We start from the raw sequence: 20,141 nt of genomic DNA, 5'->3' as shown, positions 1-20,141 counted from the left end.
CGCCGGGAGCCGGATGCATCGATGGCGACCGATGACGGTGCTTCTTCGTTTTCTTGCGGTGCCCATCATCGGCGCTAGGTGGAATGGAGGAGGAGGAGGTCGCTCCCCCTCGGCCTCGAGGGACCGGGTCCGACAGGGTTTGGTCCCGAGGGCCCTGGGTAGAGGGAGTGACCGGGGCTGATTGCTCACGCGACCTCTCACCCCTGCCGTCACCGGAGGACCGGCGGGCCGACGGGACCTGTGTTCCTGGGGTCGATGCCATCGGTGCCGATTTCGTGGACATCGATACCGGTACCGAAGAACCGGCCGTCGATACCGATGCCGTCAAAGTCGAGGGGCCGGCGCAAGTTCCAAAAAGACGGTCCCGAAGAACTTGCCTCGCTACTTGTGTCCGTTTCCGGAGACCGAGACACAAAGTACACGACTTGGTATCGTGCTCCGGCCCGAGGCACTGGAGGCACCAAGCGTGAGTGTCGGTCTGCGAGATAGGCCGGCCGCACCGACCACACTTTTTAAATCCACTCGGGACCTTCGAGGACATCGACGGAAAAATCGCGTCGGCGAAATCAAAGTCATCGATGGTGGCGGTAAAAATCACACCTCGAAAATAAATCGACCGCGCGGCCACAAGGTCGCAACGCAACGCCCCCGCTAAGGGACGAGGGAAAACAAGTTCAGCGCGTTTTTTTTTTTTTAGAAAACTAAAGAGAAACGCGCAACGAAATAAGAAATAAAAAATAAGAAGATTCGTGAACGCCGCGATCCGGTTTCCGGGGCTGACAGAGAGAGAGACGAACACATCTCTCTCCAGCGCGGAAAAGAAAAGACTGAGCGGGAACGGTCACGCACGGGCGGGAAGACGGCCGCGCATGCGCGGTGGGCGTGCCTGCGTGCGGACCGCCCACAAAGTTTTGTTCCAGTTGGTGGGGGCTGCCGTGGACGTCAACCCAGTCGTGAGAACAAGCAGCCTGCTTGTCCGCGGAGAAGCAATCTTTGTTTGAATTCATCAGAGTAACTATTACTGTTTCAGTGCTGTGGTTTGACCGAAATCCTGAGAGTCATGGAGTATTGAGAATTTATTTAAATAGTTTGTGAGTTGTTTGGTCACCAATCCTTCCGTTAGTTTGGTTATTAAAGGAATAGATGCTACTGGTCTGTAGTTTGTTAGTTCACTGGCACTTTTCTTTGCGTCTTTGGGTATGGGGGTGAGTAGGATGTTTCCTTTCTCCTTCGGGAAAAGTCCATTTTGTAACATATAATTCAAGTGTTTCGTTATGTCTGTTATGAATTGTTGAGGAGGGGATGTCATAAGGCTGTTTGGACATATGTCTAGTTTGCAATGAGATTTGGCAAATCTTTTGAACGTTTGGGAGAAAATATCCTCTGATAGTGTCTCGAAATTGGTCCAGGTTCTGTCTGCTGGGCAAGTGCCAGGTTCTGGTCTAGACAGTTGAGGATTTCCATATAGTCGATGGTACTGGCTTCAAACTCAGACTGAGTCACCACTGGTGGCTAGGTGGAGGTCAGCATTGATCCACCAAGCAGCTTTGGAGCACTGTGAGATCTTAGACATGGGACTTCCAAAGCAGTAGATTTCTCATCTGGGGACCTATCTGGGACACCAACACCTACAGCTTGCAGCTGTATTCTCAATTTTTTAATTCGATGGTGGTCTGCCCATAGACAACGTTGGGTGTGGAGGCGATACTTATTGATGTGGCTCAATTTTCTTCCTTTTTTTTGTATTAGGGTGGCAGGTGGGAAGGGAGTTTTCTGCTCACAATGTATATGCTGATTTTCCTGTTCTTCAATAGATTGCTTGTATATGCCAATTTTCTTGTTCAATAAAAAATATTTCAAAGAAAAAAAATCTCAACTGTTTTCTGTGACTCATTGTAATTACTTTGTACTCTAATGCTGAACTCAAGTTCCTTTTTTTTTTTTTTAAAGGAATTACAAATAAGCTATCTGGCTTTCCAAACTTATACTCAATTAAGCTATGACTTCAATTTTTACACAAAAATGAAGTGAACTGAGTTGCTGGAAGAGGAGCCATCAGGAGAATAATCTAGATTACAGTGTAATTAAACTCTGGAACTCGTTGCCAGAGAATGTGGTAAAGGCGGGGTTTAAAAAATGTTTGGACGGCTTCCTAAAGGAAAAGTCCATACACCATTATTAAAATGGACTTGCAGAAAATCCACTGCTTATTTCTGGGATAACCAAAATAAAACGTTTTGTACTTTTTGGGGACCTTGCCAGGTATTTGTGGCCTGGATTGACCACTGTTGGAAACTGCTGGGCTTGATGGACCTTTGGCCTGTCCCAGTATGGCAATACTTATGACTGTTCTCTTCATCTCACTTCCTTTACTTGGCAGGCTGCCTGGAAGGGAGGGGCTGAAGCAAAATATCCCTGCTGTTCTCGAATCTGAAAACAAGTGATGAAACTGTGTTCTAGGCTGTGCCCACAGAAATTAAGTGTTGAACTTTAATAGTAGAGAAAAACAAAATCATGATAATGGCCCCCACCAACATTTGTGCCTAGAAGTTACAAATTTAGAACTTCTCATTACCTGTTTTTGAGTCCTTCACATGCTCCAGGTTTTGACGGGTGTTTACACCCAAATCATGAAAATCTCGTCTTCGGCCACCTCTCTCTGCCAGTGACAATTCTTGGAAACCAGCTGATATTCGCAGCTCTAGAAAAGAAACGTTTGTAATTTTAAAATGACCTTTCAATTCTATTTGTGCTATACATAATTAATATGTTACAAGAAATGATTTATACTTGGGGATAGCTAGAGCACTCACTAATATTTATAAGTTTTGATATATATATTATAATTCTCCACCAGTTGCCGATTAAAGCAACAAGATTAACAATTGCAGTATTCTGTACTGCAAGATTTAAAAGCATCCACTTTGGACACAAAAGACCATATATTTAGCTTCAAAAAGGGTTTATTTAAAATACAAATCATGTAAATAATATTGCAATGAGAGGTAGTTCTTTTAAGAGATCTTACAGAGAATCTGTACTTCAAAGTAAAGTAGCAGGTTTTTAAAATTTACGTCCTACTACATTAATAGCTTCCACCTTTCGGGCCAGGCCATTCCAAACAGTGCTCTTCCTCCTTAGTTCTTTCAAGTCTCAAACTAAATCCACTAGTCAGGTCCCTACTCATATTCTTCAGAAAGTTTGATAGTGCAAACTACCATCAAAACCAGCAACACTGTGTTAAAAGGAGAAATTAAGTCTTACCTGATAATTTTCTTTCCATTAGTTCTTCACACTATTCCAGGACGTGTGGTAGTCATATCCATTGACCAGCAGGAGATCGAGAATACTGAATTGAGTGAGCACTACTATGTAGCCTCCTGCTAGCAGCCCAGTTCCTCAGTATCAGTCCTCAAGCAATGAGAAAGGACATGCAATCAGGTGCATGGTCAGCAACCAACCAAGCCAGCCACCAGAACGCCCCAAAAGCTAAGTTCCTGGAAAACAGGACCCAAAGACAATACACAGAGCCACCAAGGAGGGCATCGAGCCATAGGAGGGCATCAAGCCACATGAGGGCTCCTGGAATAGTGTGAAGAACTAATGGAAAGAAAATTATCACCTAAAGGAAAATTAGGTTCTTACCTTGGTAATTTTCTTTCCTTTAGTCACAGCAGATGAATCCATTACGAATGGGTTGTGTCCACCAACCAGCAGGGGGAGATAAAGAACACTGAAAACCATAGTGCCTCTAGGACGGCTAGCTCCATCTGCCTGTCAGTATTTTGAAACTTCCAAAGCAGTGTTAAACCACAAAGTAGCATAACATGAACTTTCCTCACAGCGAACGAACGCCCCAGAACAGGAGCAATAACACAAAGGAGGGACGAACTCAACCTCCTGTAGAAGAACAGAAATCCTGAAGACTGTTTTCCAACTTCTCCCATGAGGGAACATATCTGCAGGAAAAACTGAACACAAAACAGAGTCAATCAGGGAGGTATCATGGATTCATCTGCTGTGACTAAATGAAAGAAAATTACCAAGGTAAGAACCTAATTTTCCCTTCCTTGTCATCAGCAGCAGATGAATCCATTACGAATGGGATGCATCAAAGCAATCCCTAGATCGGGCGGGAACAAGCCACACCACATGCCAGCACTTGTGCTCCAAAAAGCGCGTCCCTCCTAGCTGCCACATCCAGCCTGTAATGTTGGGTAAAAGAAAGCTTAGAAGCCCAAGTTGCTGCACTACATATCTCTTGAAGAGAGAGTGCTCCAGTTTCAGCCCAAGAGGAGGAAATCGCTCTTGTGGAATGAGCCTTAAAGGCATCAGGTGGAGGCCAGCCAGACAGCAGATATGCAGAAAATATGGCTTCCTTAAGCCAACGGGCTATAGTGGCTTTAGACGCTGGAGACCCTCTGCGAGCACCTGACAACAATACCAAGGTGATCAGAGGTCCTGAAAGCATTTCACATCTGCAGATACTGCAACAGAGCCCAGCGCACATCCAGGAGGTGCAACTGCCCAAAGGATTCTGGAAACTCCTCCCTAATAAAGGAGGGCAAATAGATAGGCTGGTTTAGGTGAAACGCTGAAACCACCTTAGGCATGAAGGAAGGCAAGTACGTACCGTTACTCCGGACTCTGAGAATTGCAGAAAAGGGTCTCGACAGGACAGCGCCTGGAGCACAGATACCCGTTTCGCCGATACAATGGCCACCAAAAACACCGTCTTTAGAGTCACATCCTTCTCCGAAGCTCGCTTCAGCGGCTCGAAGGGCAAACACTGAAGAGCCTTTAATACTAGCCCCAGGTTCCAGGCCAGGCAAGGGGCCCGAACGGGAGGCCGGAGCCAAAGCACCCCTCTCAGAAACCGTGCAATGCACGGATGTGAAGCCAGGGAGAGGCCAGCGGCCTTCCCCAGAAACCATGACAATGCTGCCACTTGAACACGCAGGGAATTATAGGCCAAGCCTTTTTGTAAACCATCCTGCAGAAAGTCAAGTATCGGCGAGACAGAAGCCCGCATGGGTGTGATCGCTTTAGAAGCACACCAAGCATCAAACTGGTGCCAAATCCGAGCACAGGCAACGGAAGTGGAACGCTTACGGGACTGAAGGAGAGTGGAGATGACGTTGCTGGAATAGCCCTTCTCTCAATTGCGCCCTCTCAATAGCCATGCCGTAAGACCAAAGCAGCAGGCATCCTCCATGGTTACCGGCCCCTGTGACAACAGGTTCGGAACCAGAGGCAAAGGAAAGGGAGCCTCCACCAGCATCCGCCGGAGGTCCGCATACCACGGCCGGCTGGGCCAATCCAGGGCAATGAGAACCACCGCTCCTTGATGTAGCCGAATCCGCAGGAGTACTCGCCTTATCAAGGGCCACAGAGGGAACACATACAGGAGGCCCTGAGGCCAGGGTTGAGCCAAGGCATCCAACCCCAACGAGCGAGGATCTCTCCGTCTGCTGTAAAGCATGGAACTTTGGAATTTGCGCTTGACGCCATAAGATCCTCTATGGGCATCCCCCATTTGGCACAGATCTGAAGGAACACTTAGTCTGCCAGTTCCCACTCCGCTGGGTCGATTTGATGCCTGCTTAGATAATTGGCTTGCACGTTGCTCTGACCTGCAATGTGAGCTGCTAACAGAAACTGCAGATGTAGCTCGGCCCAGTGGCAAATCTGCGTAGCCTGCGCGGCCAGTGCCCTGCACTGAGTGCCGCCTTGTCGATTTATGTAGGCCACTGCTGTCGTGTTGTCCGACAGAACTCTGACAGCCAGTCCCTCCAGGGTCATGTGAAAGGCCAGAAGCACCTGGAATATCGCTTTCAACTCCAAGCGATTGATGGACTACTCCAACTCCTCGGGTGTCCAGAAACCCTGGGCATGCCTTCCCTGGCAATATGCCCCCCAGCCCTGCAGGCTGGCATCTGTTACCCCCAGGCACCAATCGGGAAGCGCTAGCGGCATTCCTCGCCACAGCATGCTGTCTGAGAGCCACCAATCCATACTGAACCGGGCCGCAGGGAGCCATGCGAGTCTGCGCTGGTAATCATGAGATATTGGAGACCATCGTTGAAGCAGGGAACACTGCAGAGGTCTCAGGTGTGCTCTCGCCCATGGCACCATTTCCAAGGTGGCCGTCATCGACCCTAACAGCTGGACTAGGTCCCAAGCTCGCGGGTGACGCATCCTCAAGAGTAAACTGACCTGGTTCTGAAGCTTGCACCGCCTTTGCTCGGGTAGAAAGACAAACCCCAAGGCTGTGTCGAACCGGACCCCCAAATATTCTAGAGATTGAGGGGAGGGGGGGGGGTCAGGTGACTTTTGGGTATATTGACGACCAAGCCCAGAGATTGAAGTACTGAGACTACTCTGGCTGTTACATGATGACTCTTCTGCAGAGTCCCCTCTGATGAGCCAGTCGTCGAGGTACGGGAGAACCCGGATACCCTCTCGCCTGAGAAAGGCAGCTACTACCACCATTACCTTGGAAAAGGTTAGAGGAGCTGTGGCGAGGCCAAAAGGCAGGCCCGAAACTGGAAATGTTTTCCCAACATCGCAAACCGGAGAAACCGGTGGTGCGGGGGCCAAATAGGAATGTGCAAGTAAGCTTCTTTCAGGTCCAGAGACGTGAGAAACTCTCCTGGCTGTACCGCCGCAATGATGGAGCGCAGGGTTTCCATGCAAAAATGCCACACTCTTAGTGACTTGTTGACTTCCTTTAAGTCGAGTATGGGCATAAAAGACCCTCCTTTTCGCGGCACCACAAAGTAAATGGAGTAACGACCATAGCCGATCACGGCGGGAGGCACAGGGACCACCGCCCAGAGGTGCAACAAGCCTTGCAAGGTCTCCTCTACCGCCACCCGTTTGACGGCAGAGCCGCATCGGGACTCCACAAACACGACTCTCACCGAGGCATTGAATTCTACTACTACTACTATTTAGCATTTCTATACCGCTACAAGGCGTACGCAGCACTGCACAAACATAGAAGAAAGACAGTCCCTGCTCAAAAAGCTTACAATCTAATAGACAGAAAATAAAGTAAGCAAATCAAATCAATTAATGTGTACAGGAAGGAGAAGAGGAGGGTAGGTGGAGGCGAGTGGTTACAAGTCAAAAGCAATGTTAAAGAGATGGCCTTTCAGTCTAGATTTAAAGGTGGCCAAGGATGGGGCAAGACGTAGGGGCTCAGGAAGTTTTTTCCAGGCGTAGGGTGCAGCAAGACAAGGCGCGAAGTCTGGAGTTGGCAGTAGTGGAGAAGGGAACCGATAAAAAGGATTTGTCCATGGAACGGAGTGCACGGGAAGGGGTGTAGGGAAGGACGAGTGTGGAGAGATACTGGGGAGCAGCAGAGTGAGTACATTTATAGGTTAGTAGAAGAAGTTTGAACAGGATGCGAAAATGGATAGGGAGCCAGTAAAGCGACCTGAGGAGAGGGATAGTATGAGTAAAGCGACCCTGGCAAAGTCGAGACGGGCAGCAGAGTTTTGAACCAACTGGAGAGGGGGGAGGTGACTAAGTGGGAGGCCAGCAAGAAGCAGATTGCAGTAGTCTAAACGAGAGGTGACAAGGGTGTGGATGAGGGTTCTGGTAGAGTGCTCGGAAAGAAAGGTAAAATTATGTATCGTACCTGATAATTTTCTTTCCATTAATCATAGCTGATCAATCCATAGACTGGTGGGTTGTGTCCATCTACCAGCAGGTGGAGATAGAGAGCAAAGCTTTTGCCTCCCTATATGTGGTCATGTGCTGCCGGAAACTCCTCAGTATGTTGATATCCAAGCTCCATCCGCAGGACTCAGCACTTAGAGAATTACACCCACAAAGGGACACTCTGCCCAGCTCACCACCGCCGAAACGGGGGAGGGGAATTAACCCAGCTCATCCCCACACAAGTGGGGGAGGGGAATCCGTCCAGCTCATCCCCGCGGAGCGGGGGAGAGACACCACCCCGCCGATGCGGGGGGGATCTGGCTTATCCTGCAACCGCAACCGCGGGAGGAGCTGACTGACCCTAACACCGCCGAAGCGGGAGGGGTACAAAGCTGCCCTACAGCCGCACGAAGCGGGAGGGAGCGCCGGCAGAATTTATGTCTCAATCCAGCCCCGTAAAACGGAGGGGAGAGGAATGCAGCAGCTCACTGTAACACAAACTCGTCTCAACTCTTGAAGAATCCAATTGAAAAAACTTGAAGACGAAGTCCTCCTGAACAGGAACTGAAGACTAAACTTGAACCTGAAATGCAACCAGAATATAAACAGTACAGATATCTGGGAGGGGCTATGGATTGATCAGCTATGATTAATGGAAAGAAAATTATCAGGTATGATACATAATTTTACCTTCCATATCATCATGCTGATCAATCCATAGACTGGTGGGATGTACCGAAGCAGTACTCACCCAGGGCGGGACATAGAAATCCCTGACCGCAACACTGAAGCTCCAAACCGGGCCTCCGCCCGAGCAGCCACAGTCAAGCGGTAATGCCTGGAGAAGGTATGGGCCGATGCCCAAGTTGCCGCCTTGCAAATCTCTTCCAAGGAGACGGACCCGGCCTCTGCCATCGAGGCCGCCTGAGCTCTAGTGGAGTGAGCCTTCAGCTGGATAGGCGGCACCTTCCCCGCGGCCACATAAGCCGCTGCAATGGCTTCCTTGACCCATCTTGCCACTGTAGGCTTAGCAGCCTGCAGACCCTTACGAGGACCTGCAAACAGGACAAACAGATGATCCGATTTCCGGAAATCATTGGTCACTTCCAAGTATCTGATGATGACTCGTCTCACATCCAGATATTTGAGAGCAGAGTATTCCTCTGGGTAGTCCTCCCTACGAAAGGAAGGGAGACAGAGCTGCTGATTCACATGGAAGCGAGAAACAATCTTGGGCAGGAAGGAAGGCACTGTGCGAATAGTCACTCCTGCCTCAGTGAACTGCAGAAAAGGCTCTCGACATGAGAGTGCCTGGAGCTCGGAAACTCTTCTGGCTGAAGTGATAGCCACCAAAAAGACTGCTTTCAACGTCAGGTCTTTCAGAGATGCCCTCGACAAGGGTTCAAAAGGCGGCTTCTGCAAGGCTCTTAGCACCAGGTTGAGATTCCACGCAGGCACCACTGAGCGCAGAGGAGGGCGCAGGTGATTAACTCCCTTGAGAAAACGTACCATATCTGGCTACGAAGCCAGGGAAGCACCCTTCAGGTGGCCCCTGAAGCAAGCCAGAGCCGCTACCTGGACTTTAAGGGAACTGAGCGACAGGCCTTTCTCCAGACCTTCTTGCAGGAACGCCAGCACTGAAGAAATTGGAGCAGTGAAGGGGAGAAAGTGAGCCTGCTTCACACCACGCTGCAAAGGTACGCCAAACCCTGGCGTAAGCAGTAGAAGTAGAGCGCTTCCTCGCTCTCAGCATAGTGGCGATGACCTTGTCTGAGAAGCCTTTCTTCCTCAGACGCTGCCGCTCAATAGCCAGGCCGTAAGACCAAAGGGGGAGGGATCCTCCATCACCACGGGACCCTGATGCAACAGGCCCTGCTCCACTGGCAGCCGCAGAGGGTCGTCCACTGAGAGCCTGATGAAGGCCGCATACCAGGGATGTCTGGGCCAGTCCGGACCTACCAGGATTATCCGGCCCGGATGCCTTGCCACCCGGTCTAGAACCCTGCCCAACATGGGCCAGGGCGGGAACACATAGAGAAGCTCTTGTGTCGGCCACTGTTGGAGAAGAGCATCTACTCCCAGAGATCGAGGGTCCCGTCCTCTGCTGAAAAAGCGCGGCACTTGGCAATTGGCCGATGACGCCATCAGATCTAGGCTCGGCTGGCCCCAGCGCTTCGTGATGTCCAAGAACGCCTGAGCCGATAACTGCCACTCTCCGGGATCCAAGGTATGGCGACTGAGAAAGTCCGCCTTGACATTCATGACTCCGGCAATGTGGGCCGCTGACAGCTGTTCCAGGTTCGCTTCCGCCCACTGGCATAGATTCATGGCTTCCTTGGCTAGAGGGGCGCTCTTGGTACCTCCCTGGCGGTTGACATAGGCCACAGCCGTGGCATTGTCCGACAGGACCCGTACTGGCTTCAACGCCAGTACCGGGAGGAACTCCAAAAGCGCCAACCGAATGGCTCTGAGTTCCAGGATGTTGATAGACCACTTTGCCTCTGCAGGAGACCAGAGCCCCTGCGCTGTCCTTCCCATGCAGTGGGCTCCCCAGCCCGTCAAAGAGGCATCCGTCGTGACGACAATCCACTCCGGGGTCACAAGAGGCATCCCTGCAGACAACTTGTCTGTCTTCAGCCACCAGCTCAGCGCCTTGCGCACTGCTGGGTCCAAGGGAAGGCGCACAGCATAATCCTCCGACACCGGAGTCCAGCGCTGCAGCAGAGAGTGTTGTAGTGGTCTCATATGAGCCCTGGCCCAGGGCACTACTTCCATCGTGGCCGTCATAGAGCCCAACAGCTGCACATAGTCCCAAGCCCGAATAGGAGAGGCTACTAGGAACTGGTCCACCTGAGCCTGAAGTTTGACAATCCGATTGTCCGGCAGGTACACTCTGCCCACTTGGGTATCGAATCAAACTCCCAGATACTCCAGGGACTGAGTCGGGCGCAGCTGGCTTTTCTCCCAGTTGATGATCCACCCCAGGGAGCTCAAAAGAGCAATCACCCGGTCCACAGCTTTGCCGCACTCTGCATAAGAGGGGGCTCGGATCAACCAGTCGTCCAGATAAGGATGGACTTTGTTTTTAATGCACCTCGTTTAGACTCCTTCTGGACTTTTCCAAATGGGGGGGGGGAACCTCTTAAGTTCATCCAGAAGATTCTTTATAGTTTCCCTCCAATCCCAGGGTGGTTGGTTCTGGGGAGGCATCAGAAGGCGTAATTCAAAACTGATCCCCATGACCTCTGCTTTCTGCCTTTCTGGATCTAGGTGTATTCTGGGCCATTTATGTTCCCACATATAGTCTATTTGAATCTAGCAGTATTTTGTGCACAAAATGAGTGTCTGGTGTGAGTTCAGTTTAGTTTGTAAAATAAGTAACAGGCAAATGAATACTTGAAAATTAAGACAGAGATAAGTTTCAGATAGAAGGTATTTATTCTTACCAAGATTTCAAAGAAATACAGACATCGGACAGATTCTGGGTTCAATGGCACAGCGCTTTGCCGTCTGAAATGCGTTGAGGACGACTCCGAAATTGAGCCAAAATCTCTCCTCTTTTATACTCTTTTTTTCTCTATAGAAGTCTATGGCAGCCCCTATTTTGGGACCTTTTTTTTCAAATATTTCTCAATTTCTGCGGTTAAACTGTCGCATCTTGCCATCTGTGCAGTTTGTACCCAGCTCTTCCGTTCCATCAATTTCACAAGGTTGCAACATTTTCCGGTAATATCAACATGTTTTTCTGGAACAAACTGTTTTTGCGGTTACTAACATTTTTTCTGTTGAGATACCAGTTTCACATAATGTTTTTGCAACACCTCTCATCACATCTTCTGATCTCTGTATCATTTTATACATTAATATATACCTGTTTGTGTCAAGACTCATTGTTCAGACCTGCTTTCTGCAGATTCTCAAATATAAAATCATTTGTTACTTGTTTGGCCTAATCAGTACATTTTCAGATGTTTTTGGCTCTGTGGCTTTGTCCATCACAATTCCAGTGGCAGATCTAAAACCAGGCCATATATTAACATTCCCCTCTTCACCCTATCCCATAGGGTGACACCAGGGTAAATATACCATGATACCATCCATTCCAGAAGGTATCCTACAAGGCCATAAAATTTTCTGAGTCTCTGTGCAAACTGGTACAGTCTGAGTTATTTGGTTTCTGATTACCATTCTGGCACCACTTCAATTATTTCAATCATTTCTACTTATCAATATCTATGGTTATACAAAAACTACTATACTTCTACCCTTTAACATGCAAATTCTATCTCATTCTTACCTATTTAATCATTAATTTCTTTGGTTATATACTGATTATATCTTATCTTATAAAGCTTTATATGGTTATATTGTATCCCTGTGTGTGCTATTACCTGATTATACAGATGCAGACATTTCTCTAGTGTCTCTAGCAGTTGCATAGCGATTGGTCCTTCTCAGAGGGAGATAGTCCAATGTGTCATCTCCTGTGGTGTTGGGAAGGAGATTTTCGTACAGGACATATTGTCCTGCTGTTGTCTTTTTCGTGATTGCGGTTTCAATTAAGCGTTCTACTAAGCCTCTAGCACAAGGGATTATGCAACATCCTACTAATACAAAAATTGCTACCACTATGATTATCGTTGTGGCTGCTGAAATGATAAATGTCTTCCATTTACCAAAAGCTTTATCCATCCAACCAGTCCAGGATGTATCAACACCAGAGTTCTCTGCCAACTCTTGTGACAGTGAGGTCAAACCTTCCAAAGCTCTGGTGATTGATCCATCTGGAGCTGTATTGTTGGGGATAAAGGTGCAACACTGTGTACCTATCTTATGGCACACTCCGCCCTCTGCTGCCAGAAGTTGGTCAAGCACTAATCTGTTTTCCAACGTCATCCGGCTAGTGGCGTCTAATTGCGCTGCAATTCCTTGAACTGCATCCCTGGCATAATTAACAAATCTCTGCTGGTTGTAGTATATATAGTTTATCCAGTCTACATTTTTATTTATCGTCGCCCACCAAAAGAAGGCAGATTCAAATCCTGCAGCTATTTGGTTTCTGGCTTTGAACTCATCAGGGACCCCTCTTGGAACTCCAATAGCATCTATATAGACCCGATCATCAAAAGATCCAGGCATTGCATTTCTCTTCACTCGTGAGGAAGAGCTGCTATGAGGAGGGAGCAAGGATGCTATAATGATTGGAATTACCAATTTTACTAAGGCACATCTGCCTTTCCAACGTATGTGAAGTGTATGGTGGATAGTATGGGCTCCACAGTACCACCATATGTCTGCTCTAGCTTGTGAAAAGTTTGTGAGATTAAGATTTCGCAGACTTTCTTTTCCTAAGGTTGTGTTGCAATTAGTCAAGTTTCCTAAAAACCGTGTATTTTTCCCCTCATATCGTTCTATACATGTATGATATCTGGTAGCAGGATCTGGAATCCTGAATGCAGGTGGGACCCTCAGCCGAGGGGGTAAGTAGGGGTGGTGCTTGTCAAGATGCTGACAAGACTGATTGACTTTGTCTTTTACCTGCAATAATTCTAGCATACACCAAAAACCATCTGGATCATTGTAGAGATCTAAAGGGAAAGGAACTACAGTTGGTTCTGCTCTTGCATGGGCACAAAAATAACAATTAGAGACATTCAAGCTCTTTGTAGTATAATGTGCCCATTCGAGCCATAGGTTTGTTTCTCCAAATCCTGTTTCTAAGGCTATTAAATCTTTGGAATTATTAATTGGCACGATCTGGTAAGGAATTTTTGCTTCTGGGATCTTTGTTGGCATCAAAGGATTATTGGTCGCTGTAGGTTGGGCTGGGGGTGGAATAATCCTGAACGTTCCAACTGGATCTCTACCTGTGGCATCAATTCCTATGGAATAAGTTCTGTATGTAACAGCCGTTACTCCTTTGAAAGTGATAGCCACTTGATTACATCTGGTCATTGGACAAAGGCCAGTCCATCGCACTTTCATGATGGAAATGCTCTTTTTGAGATCTGGAATCTCACTACCTGAGTAGGGGACCCACGAACCTGTATACCACCATACTTGTGCCCAACTTCCGCAATTGGAGAAGGGACACAGGTATACCTCAAAAGCTGACAAGTACTGCTGTACCGGATGTTCCCCACACATAGTATAAGAACATACATCAAGGGTTATTGTGGTTGTGTCCTTGGTGGTGGGTAATGTTATTTCGTAAGTGGTCGTGAATTGTTGCAGAAAACTTGCTAGATATTGTGTTCCTTGTATCATGGGTATGGTGTGCACACACAACAGGAGGAAGACTAAGGACTTCATGTTGTTAGTTTTCATGGTTAAATGTAAGATCTGGATTGTACCAAAGGTAATTGGCGGTTAATGAAAATGAGTAACACAATAAATCCTAGGGTCCTAACCAGAACTGTAATTACTATAATTAATATTCCTAGGTATACCAAAGATTGATATATCATTAGGAAGAATTTGGGTTGGGTTGGTAAATTCTAACGACTGGGTAAGGTGGGTAAATTCTAACAGCTCCTCTTTCAGGAGTGTCGGGGATAACAAAAAGACTGTATACTTCCAAAGGTCCCAATCCAACCTCTCTAATGAACACAAAGGGTATCCAATCAGTGCCCAGTACGGCGTATGTGATAATCCAAAAATCTACAACGTCACCAGTTGCTCGTCTTATTAGGAGGTCGTCGGTTTGTTCTATTTGTAACCCTAAAGTTCCTCCAAACAGTATCACAGTGTCTGTAATCGTTCGGCTAGGACCTAGTGTCCAATTCTCAAACAAAGGTTCACACAATGTCAGATATCGGGTGAAGGGGTCCCAATTGGGATCGTCTTCTGGAGCTGGGTCCCAATGAGGATGTATTAACTCTCTTAAATCAAAAAGGTACTCTGGGGGTTCAGGGATTAAGTGTACACCTATACTAAAAGGCGATGGTGGGGGAGAATCAGGTGGAGAGGGCGGGTTATCTGGTAAATTCTGGGACATATATTGATGGTTACTTAAGGATGATGAGCTATCTGGGAGGTCGAGTGGCTGGGACGGTGATGTTTGGAGTGGCTAAAGTAGTATTCGTGGGAGGAGGAGCGTCACTAGGAGGAACCAGAGAATCAGGAGGAGGGGTGGGTCGTAATTGAAGCAAGGTAATATTATCCTCAAAAGTAGTTGTAAGATTGGGGACAATATGGACCGAGCTACTGATATTATTGGGAACAGTTGTAGAATGCAAAACAGGAGAATCAGTGAGGACAGGAGTAGTCGCAGAGGTTTCAATAGGCTCTGGAGGATAGCCAGTTGAAAAGTCTGTCGTGACAGATGTGTCTGCCCAGGGGGTAGGATGACTGGTGGCAATGGGACCTATCTTTGAGGTCGTCCGGGGGGATCTGTATCCAAACAGGCGGGTAAATGCGGTGTATTGTTGGGGCTCTGTGTAGGCTGCTGTAGTAGGTGATGGAGCAGGAGTAGATGTAAGTACCGAAGTAGTCACAAGTACTGCTGGAGTAGTTGCAAGTACAGAAGTAGTTGCAAGTACTGCTGGGGTAGTTACAAGTACCGAGGTAGTTGCAAGTACCGTGGCGTTTCCGGCTGGCAAGGTAACGTTGCCAGTGGGAAAGGCAGTAAGTGTGATCCAAAGATCCAGGAGGTTGCTGTCGGCAGTATAGGTAAACAGGGTAGTGAAAAACAAAACCAAACCTATACAAAGTAGGATGATGCACACGAGTCCAACAGCAAACAATCGAGCAGATGGAAAGCAGAAGAAGAGGGTGTATTGATGTAACACCGTCACTGCTGCTGAGACAACACTTGGGCGAGTACTGGTTCCGTCCGTGTCGTCAGGATTGGTGTCGCCTTCCAAATAAGTGTCGTCGAAGTCGTTCGACCAATGGGAATTGGTTTCAGATACCTGCTCAGAGTTACACTTATCAACAGGGTAAAGTCCAATGTCCAGTGGGTCTGGTGGATCAGGTTCCTTGATATTGTCGAGGGCAGCAAGGTTCTCAGCAGTTGGTTCCCTGCGGAGACTCTTACCAGCGGGGGAGGGTGGTGGTATCAACACTTTCACAGGAGTGGTTGGGAAAGGTGGTATTGGAATAGGAACTTTATGTAGAGAAATAGTCTGTAAGGGAATGAGTTCTTCTGGAGTGAAAATCGGCGGAAATTGCTGTGGCATTTATCTGGCTTGATTCGGGAAGTACAAATGTAGAATGTCAAGCAGCTCACAGATGTTGCTGTGCAGATTCTGTACTGTGGACACCGCAACAGACTCTTGTTCTTCCGGATTCAATTGTCCTGCTAAGTTGCGGATTTGGGTGAGATCTTCTGCAAGGTTACGGATTCGGATGAGACGGATGTGAAGATCTACGTATGGAAGTGGGAGTGCTGGAACAGTTGGAGGAAGAGGTGAGGATGGCAACTCAAAAGCAGGTTCCAATACAGGTGGTTGTTCTGCTGGTGACTCTGGAGAATCGGCGAAGGCTTGGATGACTATGTCAGCCAGATCAAGGAGATGGGATTCAGGAGATGGATGGTCTAAGTTGATTAAGTGGTTAAGTCTTTGGTCGAGTTGGTCAAGGTGGTTCAAGAGTGTTGGATGTGGGGTCGGTGGTCTTGGGCTCAGTGGTGGTGGAGATGGAGTTTGTGGTGGGACTGGTCTCTCCAGTGACTGTTGTGCTGGAAACATCAATGGAAACATCCAGGAGGCCTGATTGGGTATTTGGATAGGCGCGGATATCTTTCAGATGGACCCAGGATGTGTGGTCCTCAAGCTTGGCAGCTGTGGCTGACAGAGCTTCTATCTTGAAGGGCCCAACGTAGATGGGATCTCGCCAGGTCTTGTGCGTGTAATAACGCCGGTGCACTAGATCGCCCACTTTATAAGGGGGGGATCTATTGGCATCACAATCCCCTCTTCTGTCCGAAATGGCCTGTGGAATTGAGGACAGAGAACTTACAATAGTCTGCAAGATATCCCAATATACTGAGTATTGATCGGGTACTTGAGTGTCTGGATTGCCAGGTAGGAGTCTCATCTGGCGACCTGTACATAGTTGGAACGGCGTCAGTTTAAGGGAAGAGGATGGAGTGGCACGGAGAGATAACAGTGCCAAAGGGAGGGCATCAAGCCAATTCTTTATCCCATTTGCCATAAGCTGACGCATTTTTGTTTTGAGCAACCCATTGTATCTTTCAACCAAACCATTACTGGTGGGTTTGTAAACACAGACTGTTCTATGTGTAATACCGAGTGCTGGAAGGAGGTTCTGCAGGAGTTCATTCACAAAGTGTGTACCATTATCTGTGGTAATTTTGCCAGGAATACCAAATCGAGGAATAATTTCATTACACAGTGACTGTGCCATGGTTTGTGCGGTTTCTCTAGTGCAAGGGAAAGCTTCCACCCACTTAGAGAAACCGTCCACGCAGACAAGCAGATACCGTTTACCGCGAACAGGTGTCTGCATATCTGTGAAATCAATATACCAATGTTGGCCAGGTCCCTGGACAACAGGCAAATGACCTGAAGGAATGACAGGTCCTCGTTTGGGTGTGTACAGAAAGCATTTGTAACAATTATGCACTACAGAGTGGCACATGGGCATCATTTGGGGAGCCCATAATTTGGAAGACAATTGATCATACAGTGTATTAGCATTTAAATGTAAAGGATAATGGAGGGCATGCAACAGAAGGGATAAAACATGCTGTGAAACGCATAATTGACCGTTGGGATGAGTCCACATGCCATTTGGATTTAGAAAACATCCAGCCTGCTTCCACAAAGTGAGTTCTGCTTGTGAAAGAGAGGAAGTGAGGGTAGTAGAGAAGTCAGAGGTTAAGGATTCAGGGGGAGGGGACGTAACAGGGGGTTCTGAATCAGGAGATAGCAAGGAGGTAATGACATGAGGAACAGGAAAAATTGGAGGGGTGTTTGAAGAGGAGGATTCGGAGGGTGTGGAATCAGAAGGAGTAGAAGGTGGTGTTTCAAAGGGAGGCGCTTCGGTTGCAAACACAGGAAGTACCACATCAGTAGGGGATACGGAAGGAGAACTGGAAGAGGAAGTGACCTCACGGGCTAGTTCATCAGCAGCATGGTTGCCATTAATGGCGAAAGAAAATACCGTCTCCTGATGTGCTTTAATCCAGGAGATACTGGTGCGGAGGCCTTTTTGATGGCGTTTCTCCAGTGCATCAAAAAGTGCAGTCCACAAAGGTAAGTGGCTGAGAGGTTGTCCAGTAGAGGAAATCAGACCCCTCTGGTTCCATTTGCGAACATGGGAGTGCAAGGAAGCAAAAACATAGTCTGAGTCGGTGACAATGCTCAAATCTGAGTGTAGTGCTTTAAACAGGAGGACATACAAAACCGCTGCAAGTTCTGCGGTTTGGGCTGTGAATGCATCTGGTAACCTGAATTGTACAGGATCCAGTATATCTTCTTCAGGTGTGTAACGGAGGGCGGCAAAACCGGCAAGTCCGTTTTGCTGAGAACCGTCTGTAAACCAAACCTCGCCAGTCTGCAAGATTTCTGAATGCAGATGGAGGGATTCGGGAACAGACAATTGGGTAGTGCACTCATGGGGAAAGATTGTATTCTGTGCTGTCTCTGTTACAGTGAGTAATGGATCTAGGCGTTGAAGGTCAGTTAAAGTTAATGGGTGAATAGAGTGCACTACACTGAACAAAAGTACTTGATACTTTTGCAATCGGCAGACAGTCATGTGACTAATCTGTTTGTCCAACAGATATTTTACATCATGGGACGTGTGAAGAATCACCGGAAGGTGAGGAATGTAGCTGTATAATTTCGTGACAGCTGTGCTGGCGGCAACAAGGCCTTTCTCACAAGTAGCAAAAGCTCTTTCAACAGGTGAAAAAGTACCTGAAAGGTAACCACAAGCAAGGTCATCATGCTCTTGTGTAATCAGGCAAGACCAAGTAGTCTCAGTATGCACGACCCAAAGGTGTACATCCTGAGAAGCATCAATAGTTGCCAATGGGGAGGAAAGCATAACATCTTTTACAAGAGCCATAAGATCTGATGTTTCCTGAGCTGTGAAGTTAATGGGTTCTCGTTTAACTTTCTGTTTACCCTGTAGTTTCATATAAAATGGCTGTGTTCGAGCTGAATAATTGGGTATCCAAAGGCGACAGAAATTCAACATGCCAAGGACACCTCTGAGATCAGAAACAGTAGTGGGCATTCGCAAGGAGGATACATGTTGGAGAGTATCGGGACCTAGGCCCTTCTGACGGGGGCCTATGTGGTGGCCAAGGAAGGTAACATGTGTCTGAGCTACTTTTAATTTCTTTCTGTTAACTTTGTAGCCTTTGGTAGCAAGAAAGTCCAGAAAGTCACAGGTGACTTGAACACATGTGTCAAAGTCAGGGCATGTGATAAGCATGTCATCCACATACTGAACAATGGAGGTTTGTGGTGGGAGACCATATCTGTACTGTTTGAATTCCTGTATGTGCGCTGCTAAAGTTTGGGAAAAGACTGTAGGACTGTCTGTGAATCCCTGGGGAAGACGAGTCCACTGATATGTTGTGTTATTGAATTGGAAAGCCGTTAGCGGGCGGCTTACAGGGTCAAGGGTGATGGAAAAGAAGGCGTTAGACAAATCAATAGTGGAGTGATATGTTTGCAAAGTGATACTATTGAGGAGTGTAGTCGGATTTTCCACATTCGGGAATACCGCGTAAGTGAGGTCATTTAAAGCGCGTAAGTCCTGTACTATACGGAAGGCGCCAGGCTCTTTCTTTGGAACAGGGAATAAAGGGGTATTGTATGGTGAATTACACTTTTCAATGATGCCTTGCTGTAATAAGGAATCAATTTGTTCTTGAGCTCCAGCAATAACTTCTGGTTTTAACGGGTACTGGGCAATTTTAGGGCCTTTACAACCCGGTAGCAGCTGAATACGATGGGGAGGGCCTTTAACCTCACCATAGGGTTCCTCAGGTGTGGCCCAAAGAAAACTTGGTAGGTCATTCAGAGCGACCTCTATTTGTTTCTCAACCATTGAGGTGACAGCCATAATGAGTGAAGTGGTTTCATTAGGGGAAGGATCAAAATAAATTTCAAAATGAAACAATGTCAATAGATCTCTCCCAAGTAAATTGACGGGGCATAATGGGGCATACAAAAAAGGAGCAGATAGTTGTTGATCCGCATATGTAATTGGTAAAGGCTCAAGCAGGGGCGTGTCTGTTGGGACACCATCAAAGCCTGTGGTGGTAACATTGTTAGGGGAAACTTTAAGAAGTTTCTGCAATTTGTGCGGGACATGGGCTAGCACAGAGCGAGAGGCGCCTGTGTCTATTAAAAAGAGGACAGGAACATCACAAATGAGCAGGGTGATCATAGGATCATCCAAGCCTGCTTTAGTGCGAACAACGCCTAGTCACTGTGGGCGGCGTTGATCAGGGTTCCACAAAGGGAAAGATTGGCGCTCTGGAGGACGGG

The 20,141-nt window shown here is 47.6% G+C and overlaps 1 protein-coding gene across 1 annotated transcript in view; it reads right to left on the bottom strand.

The window, feature by feature from the left end:
* PIWIL1 (piwi like RNA-mediated gene silencing 1) overlaps nucleotides 1–18,876 on the bottom strand; it is a 368,470-nt gene extending 349,594 nt beyond the window's left edge. Inside the window, exons 1-2 of the mRNA XM_030218398.1 lie at nucleotides 18,555–18,876; nucleotides 2,576–2,701 (exon numbers count right to left, since the gene is read on the bottom strand). Of these exons, the coding sequence (XP_030074258.1) occupies nucleotides 2,576–2,701; nucleotides 18,555–18,876 (448 nt within the window). The remainder of the gene's footprint in view (nucleotides 1–2,575; nucleotides 2,702–18,554) is intronic.
* Nucleotides 18,877–20,141: the final 1,265 nt, after the last annotated feature.

Source organism: Microcaecilia unicolor, chromosome 11 (assembly GCF_901765095.1).
Source record: "Microcaecilia unicolor chromosome 11, aMicUni1.1, whole genome shotgun sequence".
In the NCBI taxonomy this organism is placed as follows: Eukaryota; Metazoa; Chordata; class Amphibia; order Gymnophiona; family Siphonopidae; genus Microcaecilia; species Microcaecilia unicolor.
Note: the sequence above shows the minus strand (reverse complement) of the source record. Positions and strands in the feature narration are given on the sequence as shown.